Here is a 23,036-nt window from a genome sequence, read left to right as displayed (position 1 = left end):
CACGCACGCACGCACAAACACACACATACACACAAAGAAAAAATAAATACGTGACAAAGCAGTAGATAATAACTGAACTAAGTTCAGCCGTATAGAAGAGAACTCATGTGGATTTAAATAACATAAAAGGTAACCGCCAGCGAATATTCATTCAAATCTATTAAGCATCTGTTGGACACAAACTTTGCTGCGTTCAATGAATACGGTGTCTCTTGTTTATCTGTCTGTAATATTTATGAATTTGCAAAAGATTTTATCAGTCACAATTTTGTAATTTTGTTATGTAAGTGAGCGCTAGACCATGACAAAGGCAAAATGTTGATTTTACGGATTGGTGTTGACAAACAATATAGCAATTTACGCAGTGTATAATAATATAAACTGCACTTAAAAATATTCGATAATCAAAATTTTCCTACCCACAGTACAAGTTGGAACGCTCGCAGACCAACTTCCGGTTGACAAACACGTGATCATATTTGTACCATTTATTTTATAGCCTTCCTCACATTGGAATGTTACGTTATTTCCAAACGTAAGACCACTAACATTCAGTGTACCATTTGTTGGCGCTTCAACCTCACCACATTCTGTAAAGAATAAAATTTAAATACCAAACTATTACCGACTTCATAAAGTTGTATTTGTTTCCTGCAGAAATACAGTCGCGTTAAAATCTGTTAGATTAAAGACAGATGTGTTTGTTTTTTCCATTTGTTGAGGACGTTTTACTTCACGGACTTTTTTGAACATAAAATACATTAAAATGTTACGGACATTAACATTGTTGGTTTACTAAGTCTTGTTATTATTTCAAATCAATCTTATTATTATCGTGTGATGAAGATCAGAGTTTAAACGGTAAAATAAAGTGTTTAAAAATATATATATATGAGCCGCGTCACGACAAAACCAACATACGCATGGTAGTGCGTTTGCGACCAGCATGGATCCAGACCAGCCTGCGCATCCGCGCGGTCTGATCAGGATCCATGCTGTTCGCTTATCAATCCTATTACAAGTAGAGAAACTGACAGCGAACAGCATGGATCCTGATAAGACTGTGCGCAGGCTGGTCTGGATCCATGCTGGTCGCAAACGCACTATTGGCGCGGCTCATATAAAAGTGTAGACAGGGGAACACACCAACTAGCTTGCAACGGACATCGACTTTCCAATTTACTGTTTCCATACAGACTGGTTGACTACCGCTAGAGACGCTGTATCCGTCATAACACTCCAATGTTGCAAAGGCGCCAATTTCTGTACCATTTACTGTAGTATTTAAATATCCATTCGTTTGTTCCGGAGGTTCGCCGCAGTCTTAAATGGTATCGAAAGAAATGAGAAGATGTGCAATAAGGAACATCCTTTCATTCATTGCCGAAGCAAATGTATATAATTATTATATATAATCAAATTGTCATTACTGTGGCCGAAATAGGATCGAAGATAGTTGTGTAGGTTAACACTCATGTGCGTAGCACGCGTTGCCTTTTATCATTTTATAGGGACTCCATTAATATGGTTTCTGATATGACGAAACTTGAAATATTTGTTCAAAATGTGTACAGGTGCCACTTGATAAAGGTCTAGAAAGAATATTAACGTTGTGTGCAACAAAAAAAAAACAAAACAATCAAATCACTTGCTAAAACTCTTGTTGCCAGAAATACCATTTTAACGATGTAACTCTGGATTTCAAATTTTCTATTGAAGGCCTTTGTACCATTGTGGAGCTCCTATAAAATTCATATATGACATATTCGCGTGCCACTTAAAACTGTAATAAGAAATTTGCATTGCTCATGTTTTAGAATGTTTACATTTCAACAATACAAATCGTGCAATTTAGAGAAAATATAATACTATGAAATGATATAAAATCAGATTCTAGCAATAAAAAGCATTTTTAAAGTTGGTATTAACTAACCTCCATTTATCCAGCTATGGAGGATTCCAATGCCATTATGGGCTGCGTCGGCATAAGTTCCTCCCCCAAATGTGTCAGGTATACATAACAAAGCTCCTAAATATAAAACAAATAAAGATTATAACATATTCATTTACAATTAGTATGTTCCATAATGTTTTTAAAGGTTATAAATCGGCCATTCCGACTAACCATCAGATTTCACTATGTATTACATATGGATTTTTTATGGACCCTCTACGATTCGCCCTTTGTCTAATATGGATTTTCCAATATACCTTTTAATAGCCAGTCAATCAAATAGTCAGTTATGGAGAAGCATTGGACAAAAGATAATTAGTAGGAGTCATGCATACGCTACTAAAAATTGTGTCGCAAACAAACGACAAACATATCTTCCGAATGTTCATACCCTAGCAGATTAGATTCTTTCATGTTTATGGTATATATAAAGTTTTAACGTTGTTTCAAATGTCATTTTCACTGAAAGCATGGTAGCCACTATTTCTGTTTGTCCGAGATTATGAATATCACGCGAGTTATATTAGATAACAAACTTAAAGTTAAAAATAACAATACAAAAGAATAAAGCTATCCGACTTATGGATTAGCTACTTTAATGCTTAAATTCATTGAAGTAAATTTAGTAATCCTAAGAGAGCCACTTTCCAGACATTGCTCAATATATTATTCGAAAATTAAGATAGACACTACTGATCATTCAAAATGATTCATTATTTTCAGAAATTTATACAGCCATGCATCGTAGGTTAAGTTTTAATACAATAAATATATGAAACAACCTTCACAGATACATGTACTGACAAGAGTTTACATCTACAAAATTAAAGAAAAGCCATGCTCAAATTTGATACTTTAAAATGCAATATTGTCTATTTTTAAATATAAAATAAGACAAACACATTTAAATACACACAGAGAAGATATGTTACAATGTAAAACAGTATGAATACATAGTGTTATATATGAGAAAAGAAACAACAAAACATGCAAAATTTAAATCATCAGAAAGAGGGAATGCAGCTTTCAAAAAAACATAGTATTTTCTAGGAAACAGTGTGTAACATAAATGGAACATTATAAGCAATTAATCTATTATAATAATAATTATTATTATAGTGATATTTATAGAAGTAACTGTTATTCGTATCAACTACTGAAACCTTAAAAACCTAAATATATATAAATCAATATGGTCATATCATCTTTAGGTAAAGCACAGAAATTCATTGAAATTAATAAATTCTCAAAAACATTTATTTGAAATATTTAAATGTTATGTTACCAAAATCTTCGTATGAATGTTTGAAGTTTATAGGTTTATACAATAGCAATTGTCTTTCCTCAGTTTTCAAACTCCAACTTCTTGTCGCATAAGCGACCGTGAAACCACCGAATATGCATTTCGGCACATTTGTTTTGTTTTCAATGTAGCCGTATCTGTCGGCGAGGAACGCTGTCGATGGAAACCGGAAGTCCTTGTTATGACTTGATACATCCATAATCTGTGCCTGTTGTTTAAAAGAATTGTAAAATGTAAAAACTATATACTGTACAATTATTTTACAAAACAGTGAGAAAAACATTCTTTTTACAATTTTGAAAAATAATCTTGCTTTGGTAAAAATTTAGTATGGTTTCAAAGCTGTATGCCTCCAAGTGGGCCAAAATATTTCAAAAACATTAAACTTGAGAAATATATACTAAGATTTTAAGAAAAGTAAAATAACATAGAAAAGTAAATAAATTCACAATTAAAGAAATAATTTACATGTACATGTTATATGCCATAATCGACTGTTTTTTTCTCACCGTAGCCACAGTAAGTCCATTTCCAAGATCATAGTTTACGAAAAAGTCGACATAATCCAATATTCGGTCCTCCTCCAGCGAAAACATATACGTAAAAAAAGGAGTGATCGTTGATATTTTCCATGCATAAATTTCAAGTACAGCCTCTGAGATGATCATGTCGAAATATGTGTCTCTTCTGCCATCAAATATTGCTGAAATAAACATAACCATTCAAATATTGCTAGAATTAGCATAACCAATCAAATATATTTCTGAAATAAAGATAACCAATCAAATATTGCTGAAATAAACATAACCAATCAAATATTGCTGAAATAAACACAACCATTCAAATATTGCTGAAATAAACAAAACCATTCAAATATTGCTGAAATAACGATAACCAATCAAATATTGCTGAAATAAACATAAGCAATCAAATATTGCTGAAATAAACATAAGCAATCAATAATGGCTGAAATAAACTTAACCATTCAAATATTGCTGAAATAAACAAAACCATTCAAATATTGCTGAAATAAACATAACTAATCAAATATTGCTGAAATAAAAATAACCAATCAAATATTGCTGAATTAAAACAAAAACAATAAAATATTGCTGAAATAAACATAACCAATCAAATATTGCTGAAATAAACATAACCATTCAAATATTGCTGAAATAAACATAACCATTCAAATATTGCTGAATTAAACAAAACCATTCAAATATTGCTGAAATAAAGATAACCAATCAAATATTGCTGAAATAAACATAACCAATCAAATATTGCTGAATTAAACAAAAACAATAAAATGTTGCTGAAATAAACATAACCATTCAAATATTGCTGAAATAAACAAAACCATTCAAATATTGCTGAAATAAACATAACCAATCAAATATTGCTGAAATAAACATAACCAATCAAATATTGCTGAATAAACAAAAACAATTCAAATATTGCTGAAATAAACATAACCAATCAAATATTGCTGAAATAAACATAAACAATCCTAATATTGCTTCGAAATAAACATAAACCCATTCAAATATTGCTGAAATAAACATAACCAATCAAATATTGCTGAAATAAACATAACCATTCAAATATTACTGAAATAAGCAAAACCATTCAAAATATTGCTGAATTAAACAAAAACAATCAAATATTGCTGAAATAAACATAACCAATCAAATATTGCTGGAATAAAACATAACCATTCAAATATTGCTGAAATAAAGATAAACCAATCAAATATTGCTATAATAAACGATAAACCGATCAAATATTGCTGAAATAAACATAACCATTTAAATATTGCTAAAATGAATATACACAATCAATTATTGCTAAATTTAGCATAACCAATAAAATATTACTGAAATAAACAGAACCAATCAAATATTGCTGGAATCAAATATTGCTGAAAAAAACCATAGCCAATTAAATATTGCTGAAGTGAGCATAACCAATCAAATATTGCTGAATTAAACAAAAACAATCAAATATTGCTGAAATAAACATAACCAATCAAATATTGCTGAAATAAACATAAACAATCAAATATTGCTGAATTAAACAAAAACAATCAAATATTGCTGAAATAAACATAAACAATAAACATATTGCTGAAATAAACATAACCAATCAAATATTGCTGAAATAAACATAAACAATCCAATATTGCTGAAATAAACATAACCATTCAAATATTGCTGAAATAAACATAACCAATCAAATATTGCTGAAATAAACATAACCATTCAAATATTACTGAAATAAGCAAAACCATTCAAATATTGCTGAATTAAACAAAAACAATCAAATATTGCTGAAATAAACATAACCAATCAAATATTGCTGGAATAAACATAACCATTCAAATATTGCTGAAATAAAGATAACCAATCAAATATTGCTATAATAAAGATAACCGATCAAATATTGCTGAAATAAACATAACCATTTAAATATTGCTAAAATGAATATACACAATCAATTATTGCTAAATTTAGCATAACCAATAAAATATTACTGAAATAAACAGAACCAATCAAATATTGCTGGAATCAAATATTGCTGAAAAAAACCATAGCCAATTAAATATTGCTGAAGTGAGCATAACCAATCAAATATTACTGAAATAAACATAACCTATCATATATTCTCAAAGGCTCCGAGTTCTAAAGGTTTTGGATTTTTTTGTCATTGTCCTCCAATGAAATCCTCTTTATAGATTATTTAATCAACTAATTAATTACATTTAAAGTTGAAATACATCATAAAATAATAATTCAAAAGAAATCGATAATTTTAAAATCTAATTACCTCCGTTCGTAGAAGAGTCAACCCACGCACGGATCTTAGAGTCGCTGTATCCATAAACCAAATAGGCTGTCGTCCTGTTTTCACTGGCGCTAAATATATTTAGTGCTGATCCTTTATTTTATAGAAAAAAAAACACAACAAATTTTAAACTCAAGATTAAACCCCTTATTAATCAATCAATCAATCAATCAAGCAATCAATCAATCCGTCCGTCCGTCCGTCCGTCCGTCCATCCATCCATCCATCAATCAATCAATCAATCAATCAATCAATCAATCAATCAATTCATTCATTCATTTATCATTTCATTATTTCATTATTATCTAATATTTTATCATTAATATTATTGATTGATTTGATCGATTGTTTTAAGATAGGGGACAGCTGTCATTTAGAATAACATACCTACTCCATCTGCGTAGAAAGTTTTACCACTATACTCCATTTTAGCTCGAACAACAACAATACCGGGATATTCTCCTAGACTATGCTCTAGTTCATAAAACGAGTCGCTAGCTGAAATAGAAATAAAAAAAATCATACGGATTTTTAGGCGGTGAATATGATGTGACATGTACTGAAAACAATCAATAACGACCGGGGTGATAGCATATCACATCATATACACCACTGAAATATCAATCGCCTCGTTCATTGTTGATTTTTGCAGTACATATCACACCGGCTTCATTTAAAACGTCATTATCTGTTACCTGTTATATTATATCATTCATCATAGCTCTAGCTTTCATTTGGATCATTACTTCTGCTTTTTAACTCATTGACCCCTGATAGTAATTATCCAATTGCCCCCTGATAAGAACTGATAAGCCATCCCCTGTGTATGTTATTGATTTTATCTACACTGTCTCCCTGAGATTAATTTTATTGGTACACTGTTTATTGGGGGTACTTTACTTGAATGGCTATGATTGACACATTTTATGATCCAATTAACAATAAATTTTGGCACACATGCTGATCATTTGAATTAGCCACATGATGATATAATTTTAAATGTATGAGATGTCAGATAAACCCACACAATTAAAGAGGAAAGAAGCAACTAACAGTTATTTTTTTATTATTATTAAATATCAACAATAATTAGTTTTAATTCATTGTAAACCTTTAATAAACAAAACTTTTTTTAGAATTTTTTATAAAATGTTTTTCCACTTAAAGTGTTTAATTCATGGTATATAATAATTATAATTTAATCCATTATCATTGTAATCCTTGCAAAATATTTCACACCTACACCCAAATTTACGCTCTTTCCATTTTAGGTAGAATTCAAAACAAATATCTTTTTAATTCTTTATAATGATAATAAATTAAAAATTTTCTCTGTTTTAAATAAATAAATTATATACAAGTTAAAACTAATAAACTCCATTTTATTACAGTCATGGCAAATAGTTCACAGGACTATTTAATTATTTTTTAATTTTTAGTTGGTGTACGGACATAATCCCCTTCAGTCAAAATCCCTACTTTCATTTTCTAAACTACTTTCTAATGTCAAATTCAAACTTATTTCATTATCAGAATCCAATGGATTATCCTTCGTATCGGTCTAAAATATAAGCTCAAATACTGACGGCCGTTTTCGTCGTTTTCCATGATTTTTTAACTCAAATTAATGTTATAACCATTCAAGTTACAAATTTTTTTTTTTCTTCTCTCCGTGATCATCAGTTTTTCTATATTCAAAATGTAACACAATTTCTGATTGGCTAATATTTAAATACTCTTGGGGAATACCTTGAAAACAACCAATGATTTACGACGCTACAACGTGGCGACCGGGAAAGTAAGGCAAGTCTTATCTAGCCGCATATATGTGGCATGCAGGACAGGTTTGTAAAGTCGATATCGACTCGTTTATCGTGTGGCGTTAATGGTATATGAGAGAAGTTTAAACCGACGCATTATCGTGGCGTTAGGGGTCAATGAGACGCTAACAGACATTTTTTAGGTTTTATTATGCTCCCGAAGGATGCATAAAGTCGCGCTTTGTCCGTCCGTCTGTCTGTTCCACATTTTGGGTTTTGGGTGCTATATATACGAGAACAAAAGAGAACAATAAGGTTCACTTACATTGATCAAAGGGTTAATAGGCTAGAGCCCTCTTAAAATCAGACTTGAAAGAAAATAACAAAAATAAGTTTCTAAACGGCCAAAAATGTTGGAACATGTCCGGCTGGTGTCGTCCGTCCATCCGTCCGCTTTTTCTTGTCCGAGACATAAACTTCTGAAACAACAAGAGTATCCAACATGATATTTTGTGGGATAGATAAATCTCATTAGATAGATGTGCAGTGCAAAAAGAACCGTAACTCTGCCTTGCCTGATTTTAAAGTTTTCGCCCTTTGTTCTTTTTTACACTTTGAACTTTGTCCGGGACATAACTCTTAAACTAAAAGAGTTTTAAGCAACAAACGTTGTAGGCAGATAGATCTCATTAGATAGATGTGCCGCGCACAAGAACCATAATTCGGTCTTGCCTAATTACGGAGTTATTGCCCTTTGTTCATTTTTACACTTTGAACTTTGTCCGTTACATAACTCGGGGACTATAAATGATATGAACAGGACACTTTGTATGCAATTAGGTCTAATAGGGTAGATGTGTAGTTTAAGATAACCGTGACTTTGTCTTGTTTTTTTTTCAATTACCATGCATAATTGGGGGCTATATTTTTTAAAAAAAAGAACGCACACGCACGCTATATTCGTAATAATCCTAAATAAGCATAAAGACGCCAGGGAAAATGGACTATTTTAACTTTTATTTATGCGTTAAATTGACGTTTCTTCAGAATAAAGACAACAAACCAGACGTCATGTAAAGTCATATCGTCGCTTTCTTTGACGGTTATAAAGAAAATATACATTATAAGGGAAATAAAATATGATGAATAAACTCTGAAAACCTATTTTTAGAAAACAAATACAAAATACAGAAGTGCATATACTCTGGTATTGACCCGTTAATTCTCACAATAAAAAAAAGTGCGACTAAACTAATCGAATCGAAGAAAGGCATAATAATAACAATTATAATATAATAATAATAATAATAAATAATAATAATATAATAATAATAATATAATAATAATAATAATATTAATAATATAATATTAATAATAATAATAATAATGATAATAATAATAGCAATAATTATAATTATAATATCAAACAGTCACATTTGATAATAGTACTGATATTATAAGCTCTCACCTTTAGAAGTATTAGCCCTCAGTTGTGTCGTATTATGTAATATATCTGGTTTTGGAAGTGAAGTTCGGCTTTCCTTGGTCCGAACTTCTAACATAATCCGACATTTATCCCAGCTGCTACGCTGGCCAGCTCATTTACCATTCTCTTACTTGTAAAAACAAAACAATTGGTTTTATAAAAACAATGCATTATTCTATGCTTGAGGGAGTAATACATCTTTTATGTCATTATTTACCAATTTTAACTTTATATTCAGTATCTATTATTCTTCAAATATATTCTATCGAATGTAATAGGGACTTCTCAGGGGTTTATTGACAGACGTTGGTTCGTAAAGATATTCCTGTTCGGGATTTCGACCTGATCATTGTACAAGTCTATATTCCGGTTATATCTTGAAATCCTTACAGGCACGTTAACGAAGTTTAGTGCTCGTGACTTATGTAGGGGACCATCACATATCATTGAACAACTAAATAATCTCATGATTTTATTTTGATTAATACACTCAAAAGCGTTTATGACTATTGTAAGCCAATGTATTTCTAATGCGTGCTGATCCTTTTCAGATTTACGGGCAATGTTTATTCTTAGTTGGAACTATGGAAATGACCTTGCAGATTGTCATATTGACATTAAATTGTTTAAAGAAATACTATGCGCAAACCAGCTTTATTTGACCCAAAATAAGGAACGCAGATTTCCCATGCAAAGGTTTGTAAGCTGTCTATTTTATTTTAAATACAGCACATACTTGCAGTAAGAATTTTTATAATATTTTCAATAAATTTCAGCAGTAAAAATCATTTATATTCACAAGGAAGATACATAGCTAAATTTTGAATTTACAAGAGCCAAAAAATTGTTCAAAAGTTGTTTCATCGATAGTTTCAACCACTTTTGTTAAGTCCATATTTCGATACTTGATGAGAAATATCTGATCACACTGCCTTCAAAATGAATTATATTACACTATGTAAATGGAATAGTCGACGCACTTGGATATGACTCAGTTCAAACTCTAACACATTGTAAGAATTTAAAGCTGATTGAGAAACAGCAATTTAGTTGAATACAAATATCAAAATGAAAGAACAACACTGGTATTGATGTTGATATTGAAATCATTGACAAGGAAAAAAACCTAGGTTGTAACATCTAATTTGAAATTTGATGAGCACATCGGTTTCACTTTTAATAAAGTTAACTCTCATATAGGTTTGCTAAAAAGAAATTCTATCCACATGGATAAGAAGCAATTTTTGTTATTGTATAAAGGATTTTTTTTAGACCAATCACTTATTATAGAAATATCATTTATTACTCTGTAACAAAAAAAAACAATAAGTGGTAAATACCCAAAAAAGAGCTACAAGAACCATTCCTGAACTAAGAGGACTCACATATGAACAAAGATTGAATTACCAACTCTTGATTATAGACGCCAACGTGGAGATATGATACAAGTTTTTAAACTTATCCACAAAATAGACTATTTTTGACTTTGAAAAGTTGTTCAAATTATCTGTTACAAATCATGAAATCCGAGGACATATTTATAAAATAGAAAAGTTAAGGCCACTAAAAGCAATAAGACAAAATTCCCTTCGCTCTATTCGCTTAAACGAATGAACCTATCTTCCCCCAGCTGAAATAGTTCTTATCTCAAGGATGTAATGAGTTCAAATCTAAATTAGAATAAACCATTTGGAGTGAAAAAAAGATTTCAAACATCGACGAAAGTTATTTATATGAGTAACCAATACGGACGCGGACCGACAAGAAATACAGAACTCATAGGGAATGATAGGGCGACTAATAAATGTTTCCCATACATCACAAAAGGTATATGCCACCATATTCTTGTGAAAAGTGGAGCTAAAGGGGTGAAAACGGAAGAGAGATTTACAACTTTATTTAGCAAGCCTTACTTATTGGAAAAAGACGAGTCATGGTTGCCTAATAACCATCCATGGAATTTTTTAAGGTTTTGTACGTTTACAAAGCTATTCATCAATAGGACATAAACAACTGTACTTTCCCCGTCTAAAGTTCGTACAAGCCGTCCGGGAGGAAAACCTACAAAATAAAATCGAAATATTTATAACGTTATGATAAACCTAACACAGTTGAGGACAGAATTTAGCTCCTCTACAGTTCTTAAAAAAAGTAAACACTTATCAAAATATAAAATGTGATTAATACTTTGATTTCTGTATTTTCTCTTCCATATACAGTCTAACCTGTTAACAAAGGCCACCCAAACGAGATTCCAAACCTGGCCTGAATTTTATTTTGGGGCTACTCTGTTCAACTAAATCAACGAACGGTTGTACATCATGGTATGATCTTTATTCAGAGGATGGTCTGTTAAACAGGTTTGCTTTTTATGCTAGGAATTTTTTGTTGTTGTTGTTATTTTGTTTTAAACATATGTTCATGTATTTGTTGCAAATATTGATGTTTTTGCGATGAGCTGTTTTGTTTCTTATTGCAGGTATCCACAGCTTATGTTCATGTGTGTATATTTAAACAATTATAACAAAAATTGATTCAGGAAGCTCACATTAGTTTCTAACCTTAAGCTGAGTAACAGAAATGACTAAAGTATAGTTTGAAAGATCACTATTGAAAACATATTTCGACTCTACCTATAGCATGAAATATGTAGTTATTAACTGCGACCTGAACATCGACTATCACCGGTACTGCCCCAAGACCATGTTCAAATTCCAGGTGCCATCTGGATCTGCCCATATTCATAAATATCCAGTCACTGTCATAGTCAGCTGCAGGTAAGTACTTTCCTATAGCTGCAAAGACAACACAAACAATTAAGGAAAAAGAAGAGGAAAAGATTTAGAAATTTTAAATCCATTTGTACGTTTTTACTATTTGCTATTTTTGGATATATGAAAGAGCTAACACCCCTGGATAATTTCTTTTTTTCTTTATTTTTGTTTCTTTCTTTTTTGTTTCTTTCTTTCTTTTCTGTCTGTCTTTCTTTCTGTCTTTCTTTCTGTCTTTTATTCTTTCTTTATTTCTTTTCTTTCTTCTTTCTTTCTTTCTTTCTTTCTTTTTTTTCTTTCTTTCTTTTTTTCTTTCTTTCTTTCTTTCTTTCTTTCTTTCTTTCTTTCTTTCATTCTTTCTTTCTTTCTTTCTTATCATTCATTCTTTCTTTTTCTTTCTTTCTTTCTTTCTTTCTTTCTTTTCTTTCTTTCTTTCTTTCTTTCTTTCTTTCTTTCTTTCTTTCTTTCTTTCTTTCTTTCTTTCTTTCTGACGCTTATCTATTATCTAATATTTGTTTCATATACATCAAAAATACTGTTAACATACATTATAATTTCCTTCATGGTCATCATTTTTTCACTTTGGTCTTATTGAAAGCCTAATTGTTAAAGATTTGTTGTATGTACTCCATGGGCAGTGCATAAGCCATTCTACTAGTTTATCAAAAATGAGCGACGTCACGACAAAACCAACATAGTACGTTTGCGACCAGCAGGGATCTAGACCAGCCTGCGCATCCGCGCAGTCTGGTCAGGATCCATGCTGTTTGCTTACCAAGCCTATTACAAGTGGAGAAACTGACAGCGAACAGCATGGATCCTGATCAGACTGCACAGATGTGCAGGCTGATCAGACTGCACAGATGTGCAGGCTGATCTGGATCCATGCTGGTCGCAAACGCACTATGTTGGTTTTGTCGTGACGTGGCTCAAACGTGTCATTTCTGTTGTAAAGTCGCGTTTGATGACTTGTTTCCCCCGAGTCTCTTAACAAAGAAGAACAAGACGCTGTTTATATTGTTGTTGTTGGGGTTGTTTGGTAATGATAATGATAATTATCACTTCACAATTGCATAACTACCTTTGCCACCTTCAACCATGTCATTTCTTGTAAGCCATCGTTACACGTGACCTATATCTGTTGTCTATGCCGGCTGTCTAAATTACAGGTTCGCGTGTGGTTATCCCCAGGCCAATCTATCCGACGGCAGCCGGTTGCAAGTCTGAGTTCTACGTATGCCTTTCTGAAATAATAATTAATTAAACATAGTTCTTGCTTTCTTAATATGAGCCGCGTGCAGTATAGTTTTTTTACTTCCGGGAAGAATGTCATGAAAATACGCCTTGATCAGAACGTTAACATTATTAGCAATCTTGTTGTAGAATCTGAAGCGCATACTTGTACAACGTTACAGACATTTAGTTCTTAATTGTATAATAGGCACTTTGTTCTTACTAATCATAAGTTTACAAATATATATTTATTTCTTTGTTTACTGGACAAACAAAAGCAAGAAGAAATATCTTAAAAGTACTTTGCATGTTTCTCAATTGAAAAAAACATACAGTCAACTTTGTGCCAAAAACCACCTCTGTATAAAGATAACACTGAAAATAAAGGCCACTTTTTTATTTCCATTCATTGTTAGAATGCAATACAGTCACCTCTAAATTAAGACCTCTTATCTATAAAGGTCATTTTTTTATTCTCGTCCATGGGTAAAATTTGTCCACAGGTTTGATTTTATAGGGTAGAAATGTTAATTCTGCACTCTCTTATGTTGTGGTTGATTTGTTACCCTTTTGTGCATTGCGTTGTTGCATGCGACAACACAACAAATATCACCATTGCCTTTTCCTCTTGTCGCTGCGACACGCGCCAAACTGCGGCGCATTGTCGACATGTCGCTCTGCCGCTTGGCTTTTATCGAAGGGTTGGCTTCTTATCCTGTGTCGCATGTCACGTTGTCGCCAGCATCAAAGCGCCCCTAAGTAAGTTCTTCCATTTTCCCGCGAGACAACGCGCCATTTAGCGTGTTTCTCTAGCGACAGGACGACAAAATGACAAAGCGATAACGTTCCGTTTGGCACTTTGCAGTGTTGTCGCCAGCGATAATGCGGCGCGCAAGAGTGTAACAAATCATCCACCATACACATACTATCTCGCAATAATCGTTCGTATATCATCTTCACTTCCATCATTTTTTCTTCATATTTCTAAAGCTGTAAGTAGGTCAACATCGATTTCAAATAAGTTACGCCAAAAGAAAAAACAACACATTTGATTATGTTCAAATAGCCTGAAGAAATACCTTTTGGTAAACAGCTTGGAATATTCTCCCAGTATCCAAACTTATGACAAGTTATACTATACCGCTCATAGTCATAATTGTAAAATTTCTTCTTCTGTTTTATAACGTAACCCTCGTTACATCGTACTATCGCGTGCGATCCCGTTGATGTCCCGTTATATGACGTGTTGGCAAATCCATTTGGAATGACAGGCGCTGAACAACCAATATTTTCTTTTGATATAAATAATAAAAAAAAAATCTTAAGTTTATATATCTAACAGCGAGACTTTATCTTGCCTGTATTCTGCAATCATTACAAGAATGTATCGAGAAAGAATAGCTTTTTATGTAGTAACGCAAGTACATGTATTGCATGATATACAAATATACACAATATTAGGAATATTCCCGAAATATAGTTGATTCGTTCCTGGTATCAGTGACAAATTTATGATTGGCTTATTGAGTTAAAAATAATGTTTTATTTTTAAATAATGCATCAAAGCCAGCGGCGCTACTTAATGTTAACAAATAAATAAAAGTATCTATGTATTCAAGCTTAATAAACCTACCTTCAAATACCCAACCTAATATATAAACGGATTCACTATGAGACACTTCTGTATTCTTTCCATTGCCAAATGATTCTGCGATAAATATCGAAGAAAAATTCTCGGAAAACTTTGGTTGCCAGAAATTCAATTTGTATCTATAATCGTAGGTTAACATGTAAGACAGGCCTCCGACGGATATGGGGCTTGCAGTATTTCCGGTTGCAGTTGGTTCTGGATACCCAAGATACATTCCGGCCGGATATCGAAAACCTACATTTGCTCCTTCCGGTTTCTCTGCAAGCACCTGCAAAATTGATTTATTGAAATAGTTTATTCAAATCATTGTTGATAATTTCTTCTTGAGATACTTTGATAGACTGGACTTTTTCTCTTCTTTTGCTTTATAATTTGAATATTTTTAAAAGGTTACAAAGTTATATCTTATGAAATATTTTTATATATGAAATAGGTAAAGCCTATGAGCGGGGAAGTCCTTAAAAAATATCGTTCGTTTTCCTCGTTGTAAAGGTGTCATTCGGTATTTTATACACCGCTTCCGTTTTTACTCGGAACACTTCGACGATAATTAGTAGACCGAAATGTTGCGATTGTTCCGTTATCGGAATACTCCGCCTATTATTTACTGAGTTACACTGAAAATGGCGGCACCCAACTAGAAATGACACTGAAAATTTCCATGAAAGGCAAAATAATCTTTATATTTTTTTTAATTTGATTTCCTTTTAAATAAACACGTGTAGTCCATAGCCGGGCAGGGCAAGTCAAAGCCCGGCCCGGCCCCGAGGTCCCGGCCTTTGACTTCGGAATTCCCCCTATAAAATGTATCAACAGAAAAAATATATTGCCTCCATAATCTTACGGTCGATTCTCGGAAGAGTTGAAATCACCCGATAATAATATGAAATTAGGCAAAGCCTATAAACGGGGAATTCGGTAAAAAAATCCTTTCATTTTTCCTTTTTAAAGGTGTCATTCGGTATTATATGTACCCGCTTCCGTTTTCACTCGGAACACTCGACTATTATTATTAATACGAAAAGTTGAGATTTGTTCCTTTATCGGAATACACCGCCTTTTATCATTGAGTTACATTGTAAATGGCGGCGCCTAGCTAGAACTGACACTAAAAATTTCATTGATAGGTATAGAATTCTATATAGTTTTAATTGTTTTTTATTTGATTTTCTTTTAAATATACACGTGTAGTCTATAGCCGGGCAAGCCGGACTTCCCCGTATAAAGAATTGAATCAAACGTAACATTTAAAAATATTCATGGTAAATATTTACAGACACACGAATGAGTGATGGTTCTAAGTCATAGTCAACATCTACGTCCCACCATGAGGGGAGCTCGCCCCTCGTTTTTTCTGTACTAACACGTGCGTCGTAAAACGGTGTAATGGTAGAACATTTCCAGGCAAAAATCTCCGCCTCTCCGACATATATGACCATATCAAACCAAGTGTGCTTCCGGCCATCGAATATTGCTGGGCAAAAATGATGTGAAATAAATTGATAAAAACAACATCCAAACTTTATAATTATATCTTTATCAAAGTAGCTTTAAAAATGTAATTTTCAAGGAGATACATGGAAAAAGAAAATGAATTGTCTTTTTAGTACCGTTTTGGAAACTTTAAAGATCCTGTATGTTGTAATTGAGGTTGTATACCACACTTTAATGAACTTTCATATATGCATTTAATAAAGCTTATAAAACAATTTTTCAAACATCCAAGAATATGTAAAATATGTGCTGCAAATATTTGTGCATATTACATGTAATTATTGAAGTATATCCATTCATTTCTTATTGAAAAATTTGACTTAAACTTTTTAGAAAATATATTTATAATTACCTCCCTTTATTTACATGAAATATTGAATTCGGTAATATCTTTATAAAAAATGCTTTTTGGAACTTTGAATATTGATAAATCTTAATTTTAGCACCATATTTATGATATATAACCATAAAAAAACTGTGTTACATACACAGGATCTTTAAACGTACAACAAAATAAGAAGCATTTGAGAAATAGCAATAAATTTATTTCTGTGGGACAATGGGTCTTTAAGATTAACGGAATACGTCCTATTGTTATATGGAACATGCAATATACATTCTTAACTAAGTGCTTATAGTGAAAAATATCTGAAAACGTCGGACTATTTTAATATAACATACCACCAAGGTTTGACGAGTCTACCCACATTCTCACCGTGTTGTTACTATAACCATATACAAGGTAGGCGTTTGTTCTGTCAGATACATCCGCGTATACCTGCATGCTTGATCCTAACAAATAAAATCTTCATTTAACATAACATTCATTTAACAAACTTAGTGACAAAAATGTTCCCTATAATTTATTATGTCGCGGTTACTTTGTAGCATGTTGCTAGTTAAGGACTAGAATAGTAAAAGACAGACACAAAATTCATAAACAGGCAAATATGTTTCTTAAAATCAAGGGCCATAACTCAGACAAAAATATAGTTCAACTGTTAAACCCATTAAACATGCACAAAGCACTTCGGGTAATGATCATTCCTGTAAATTTTGACTAACATTGTATAAAAAGTATATGAAAGTAGTCCAGGCAAAACTTAAGAAGTAAACTGTGATAAAAAAACACTGAAGTAGAAAATATCAAATATGTTCATAACTAGACTTGGTAATGAAAATTCCTGTAAAGTTTAGATGAAATTGCTAAAATAGCTGTTGAGCAGTAGTCCGACAATATTCTGTGATGGACGGACAGACAGACAAACGACGGAGAAGTGATTCCTATATGTCGCCCCTACCCTGTAGCAAAAATAGCTCTCATTATGTATCACACTTTTGTCGTACGGTCAGAATGTATTCGTGCGCACGTGAGTTAACAACGCCGTCAGCCATAATCAAGTTGTTCCCATGATGCATTTTGATACGAACTATAATAAGACATGGCATTTCATCAAGATTATGACTTACTTCGGCGTAGGAATCTAAAACTATAAATAGACAAGTCACGTGACTTACCAACGCCGTCAGCCATTATCAAGTTGTTCCCATGATGCATTTTGATACGAACTATAACAAGACATGGCATTTCACCAAGATTATGACTCACTTCAGCGTAAGAATCTGAAACTATTCATATTACAGTCTTACTAAAATAATATAATAAACTCATTATACTTATTATGCATATATGAATTCGATGTGAAAATGAGCTGAATTAGCTCTATAAATAGGTGATGGTGTTGGTAGTTCTCACTCCGGATCACGACAGTAAGCCACATTGAATTCACCAATGTACAGTTCAACCACCGCATCGTTCCTGGGCAGGCTGTCAAGCAATTTACCAGTACTAGTTGCTTTCATTTTCGCAAGGAACTGAAACTTCTGTACATGCCAGAGCAGAGGTACAGTGCGAATGACCGTAGAAAGGATTTCATGATGAATCGAACCCGGGTCGCCCGATTCAGTCCAACGCTCTACCTTTTGAGCTAACCGGACGGCTATTAGCTCTATATTTCAGATGAATGACTCTTATAATGGCCAATCTCCAATAATTGAAAGTGACAAAAGTTTAGTAAAAAATAAAATAAAAAAATAAATAATTCATAAAAAAATAAAATAAAATGGCATTAAAAACTGCCCCACTCTTGATCGATAAATTTTGAGGGCTGTTAAAAAAACTCCATTGAGTCACATGATTTATTGTTCATTCACGTGCAAATGAAAACAATGATACCAAACTGTAAAATAGTTTTAGTTTAATATGCTAAATTTATTTTAGTCCGATTGTGTAAGTGTACACGCATACACGATTTTTGCTTAATTTTTATTTTACATGAGTGTGTGGGATGGAAGGGAAAGGGGGTATTCGCCACAGTAACATTATAAAGGCCATATGGCGACTTTCCAGCTTAAAGTCTGGTGCCCCTCTGTACATTATTTCAGGCACCATGGTAGAACCGCCGACGTTCCGTAAGCGAGCTGGATAGCTTCCGCCAAAGATCGTCCTTTTTCGTGAAGCAATGATCGTCTTTTTTCGTGAAGTCTTGTAAAAAGGGTATTTTGCCATATTGTAACTTCAACCTTTTGAAGTATTAGCTTTCATCTGTATTCCTGATTGGTGGAAGTCTACCACCGGAAATGACGATTGTTTCCAAGCTCGTACGCGCACATGCGCATTTCCCATTATCATTATTAATTTGTCGCCTTCATAGTGCCTGTTTACTGAAAATAAATCAAATTAAACCGAATGTCATTGATTTTTGTTATTCTTGAATCTCTCTTTCCGTAAGCGTATAATGCTATATATTTGCCGCACGTAGTTAAGAAAATTATTGAATTATTGTTTAAGTACTGAACAAGAACATACATGTTTGTATATTCCCTTAAGAGCAAATGACACATAGACGGAATTATTGCTACAGTACATTGCTGCGATACTTATGGAACGCGTAATATTTTGTTTCGGTTCATTATATTCTGCGTACATACAATTTTCATGTGTGTTAAAAAGCAGAGACAAGCAGTATTACAATCCTTTTGACGCAGATAATGAAACAATATTTTTACAAAATAACACGATTTTACTGTTTATAACTTTTGTTATAGCTTGATAGCATATAATATATGAGCCGCGTCACGACAAAACCAACATAATGGGTTTGCGACCAGCATGGATCCAGACCAGCCTGCGCAACCGCGCAGTCTGATCAGGATCCATGCTGTTCGCTTACAAACCCTAGAACAAGTAGAGAAACTGACACCGAACAGCATGGATCCTGATGCGCAGGCTGGTCTTGGTCCATGCTGGTCGAAAACCCATTATGTTGGTTTTGTCATGACGCGGCTCATATCACTTACTTCTCGGAATAAGTCTATATAGTGGATCTTCTACAGGAGTTGTCGACACATTTACATACATGGCATCATAAATATATACCACTGGTCCAGAACGCTCCTTTGGGTGGTCAGGTCGGAAACCTAGAAAAGGTAACAGTTCAATGAAGATTCTACAGGTATTTATATGATTTTTGACCTTGAAACTTGCTTTATGAAATATTTGATGGGCAAAATACATGCAAAAAGCCTTAAGAAACAACTTATTTACTGATTGGACGCAATGAAAATAATGTATTCTTAATACGTGACAAAAAATCTTCATTATTTTCAAGCCGCATGACTCTAGATCCATGCTACTGTTAAAAACAAATTTTAAAATATATTAGTATTATAAGTATTATGCTGTGAAGTGAACTTAATTAGTTACTAAATAATATATCGGTCATAAGTGAGACAGGTTATTCAAATGCAAATACTTCCATCATTCCAGTAGTAAATACGTACATTAAAAAAAGACTTTGTTTTGCAATTATCTGGGGGAATACATTACTTTTAACGACAAATTTAGTTATAAAATTATATTACCTGACGCCGGGAATATATGTTCTTTTATTTTCACAGAGACGTCTACAAGAACTGGTATTTCGCCTAGACCATGGTCAATATTGAGCCTGGCAACATGTTCAAGGCCATTTTTAATTGGTAACCATCCGCTCTCGAAGTCCGGCCATGGTAATTTTCCGCCTTATATAAGACTAAGAAATTATTATGCATTTAAAACGATCAATCAATATGGAAACAGTTTTGCTTTCATGAACACATAGCATAATACTAACAGGGAAATTTGTTTGATATCACGGGTTCCCTAACCTGTGAAAAAAGAATCCGTTCTATTTTGCTATTTACTCGGTATATTGTAAGAAATTTATTCTAAAAATTAATGAACGATTCCCGGTTATTGATATGCAACTGTCTAACTTCATTTGTATAACTAAAGATTAAAAATAAGACTTTGAAGCAGACAGACAGACATATACTTTCATTTACACCAGTTTCTATAAACAAGAGAACAATACGATTTATTCACTTTGAAAAATTTAGTTGTACAACGTATATACATTATGATAGCAGTTTTCAGATTATGATATAAATGTATTTAAATTGATTGTTTTTCGGATTAATTAATATCATTCAACAGGGGTCAGTTTGAAGATGTGAGAATATTCACGTTTATATGATGTTCATCAAACAATAGGCTTGTAGCTAACTCGAGTCTAAACATATTTTCAAGTTAAGTACACTTTTAAAGATCCTGAATGTTCTTATTAAGGATGTAACAAACAAAATATTATATGTGAGTCGCGTCACGACAAAACCAACATAGTGCGTTTGCGACCAGCATGGATCCAGACCAGCCTGCGCATCCGCGCAGTCTGATCAGGATCCATGCTGTTCGCTATCAGTGTCTCTACTTGTAATAGGGTTGGTAAGCGAACAGCATGGATCCTGATCGGACTGCGCGGATGCGCAGGCTGGTCTGGATCCATGCTGGTCGCAAACGCATTATGTTGGTTTTGTCGTGACGCGGCTCATATGTATATCCTGTACTGTACAGCAAATGTTTATGTACATATAATTAAAGCTTGTGAAATTTTATATACAGTTTGTATGTATATAATTATACTTCTAAACTAATTTTCAAACATCGAAGAATGTGCAAAATTCATACTGCAAATATTTATTCACATTATATGTAATCGTTAAAATATAATTATGCATTCTTTTTTATTGAAAATTTGTATTTAACTTTTATAGAAAACAAATTTTTAATTACCTCCCTTTATTTACATGAAAATGTGAATTCGTTAACATCTTTACAAATAATGCTGTTTTAAACTTACAATAATTGATAATTCTTCATTTTGAGGATCAGATTTATGATATATAACCATAAAAATTGCGTTACAGAATCTTTATGTTTTATGTATTTCGCAACTTGTTGTTGATTATTTACAGATTATGTATCAAATAACAGACTTACCGATCACAATCAAAAACTGGATTGATAACGCAAATAACGACACATTCACTCTTGTGTCACACATCTGAAATCACACAAATTCAATAGATTCCAGTGATTAATACACTTCAGCGACCGTTGTAAAATGAAATTTCGATTCACACATTCAATACAGTGCAACTAACCTTTTAACACCTGGGAAATATCTTTACCATACCGTAATCACGATCCATGAAATTAATCGTTGCACTGTCGAGTATTGTTGCAAATTTGATTAGTATATCCATTTGGTAGTTCGTATATTTTTACACATTTATTATAAGTCAAGTGTTTAAAGAACCTTGACATTCGTCTTATATTTGTTTAATGTAAACGTGCAATTTAGTTGATAACGAAGTATGCAACATACTTGTACGTGGTAAACATTGATATAAACTGTAAATATTTTTCATTTCTATTGGTTGAAATATATCATTTTGAAATAGTATCTTATCAATAAACACATTCCCCCGGTGTTTCCTCAAGCCGAAATACAGTTCTGATTTATCATCATGATTAACTGAACGGACCGGAATCTGTCGCCTGAGTATTATCAACAAACAAAATAGTTAACAAGTAAAATGGTTTCCTGCGGGGAAAATTTTAAATGATATAAAGATATTTCATTGAACTATTTTCAACATTGTTTCGGGGGGGGGGGATAAATAAACGTTTGTATCAGGAATATAGTTGACAATAATCGATCAATACAGAAGAAGGTCTTTGGAAACCGGTGACCGTTGAAGACCGGAGAAGGTCGAACATAAAACAACTATTTCTTTTTAAGAAAATGATTAAATAGGCCTACCATTTTATGAATAATTCCGAGCAAACAAGGAATAAAGTAAACACACAAGTTTACGCAGAAAATATCTCTATTTATTATGGCAGATGCCACTACGAATATTTTAATTTGTAGATTTGCAGTATAAACAATTTATTGTTTGTAAATTTTGAGATAGATTTTAAAGATACATTGATCATTTTCAAACACATCATTCAAATTTTTCCACCTTAAACGGTAAAATAATTATAGAAAATTAGAAATATCATAGTTTTTTGTTCTTAATTAGGTGTAATTCGGACTAATTCCCTAGATGTAAAATCCGTAACGTACCGGCAAACGGTATTTAGCTAGGTTT

General features: G+C 32.6%; 2 protein-coding genes across 6 annotated transcripts in view; both read right to left on the bottom strand.

The window, feature by feature from the left end:
- LOC132727745 (uncharacterized) overlaps positions 1–23,036 on the bottom strand; it is an 86,844-nt gene that overhangs the window by 36,409 nt on the left and 27,399 nt on the right. For 3 of the 4 annotated variants that reach the window (XM_060713319.1, XM_060713322.1, XM_060713321.1), the window contains exons 13-19: positions 6,489–6,599; positions 6,084–6,194; positions 3,767–3,960; positions 3,240–3,465; positions 1,934–2,029; positions 1,147–1,323; positions 420–590 (exon numbers count right to left, since the gene is read on the bottom strand). In XM_060713319.1, the coding sequence (XP_060569302.1) occupies positions 420–590; positions 1,147–1,323; positions 1,934–2,029; positions 3,240–3,465; positions 3,767–3,960; positions 6,084–6,194; positions 6,489–6,599 (1,086 nt within the window). The remainder of the gene's footprint in view (positions 1–419; positions 591–1,146; positions 1,324–1,933; positions 2,030–3,239; positions 3,466–3,766; positions 3,961–6,083; positions 6,195–6,488; positions 6,600–23,036) is intronic. The other variant, XM_060713320.1, reaches the window with a different exon arrangement.
- On the bottom strand, positions 13,396–22,341 carry LOC132727747 (uncharacterized). 2 transcript variants are annotated; one of them, XM_060713324.1, is made up of 10 exons: positions 22,041–22,341; positions 21,877–21,940; positions 20,421–20,579; positions 19,857–19,976; positions 19,080–19,220; positions 18,015–18,125; positions 17,178–17,288; positions 16,277–16,476; positions 14,985–15,270; positions 13,399–14,643 (listed from the first exon to the last, which is right to left on the bottom strand). In XM_060713324.1, exons 2-10 carry the CDS (start codon positions 21,938–21,940, stop codon positions 14,336–14,338), a joined length of 1,500 nt encoding a protein of 499 aa, XP_060569307.1. In that variant the 5' UTR covers positions 22,041–22,341; the 3' UTR covers positions 13,399–14,335. The 2 variants fall into 2 exon arrangements, with proteins under 2 accessions (XP_060569308.1, XP_060569307.1); XM_060713325.1 differs by lacking the exon at positions 22,041–22,341 and having other exon boundaries at positions 13,396–14,643; positions 20,421–20,590.

This window comes from Ruditapes philippinarum, unplaced genomic scaffold, assembly GCF_026571515.1.
Source record: "Ruditapes philippinarum isolate M1 unplaced genomic scaffold, ASM2657151v2 ctg2483_1_1_1_1, whole genome shotgun sequence".
Classification (NCBI taxonomy): domain Eukaryota; kingdom Metazoa; phylum Mollusca; class Bivalvia; order Venerida; family Veneridae; genus Ruditapes; species Ruditapes philippinarum.
Note: the sequence above shows the minus strand (reverse complement) of the source record. Positions and strands in the feature narration are given on the sequence as shown.

Coding starts and splice junctions, on each gene's coding strand:
- LOC132727747 (XM_060713324.1), bottom strand. CDS start 21,940: ATGTGTGACACAAGAGTGAATGTGTCGTTATTTGCGTTATCAATCCAG. Junction 19,221..19,856: donor ATATAGACTTATTCCGAGAA/GTAAGTGATATG, acceptor ATTTATTTTCAG/TAAACAGGCACTATGAAGGC. Junction 16,477..17,177: donor AGACTCGTCAAACCTTGGTG/GTATGTTATATT, acceptor ATTTTTGCCCAG/CAATATTCGATGGCCGGAAG.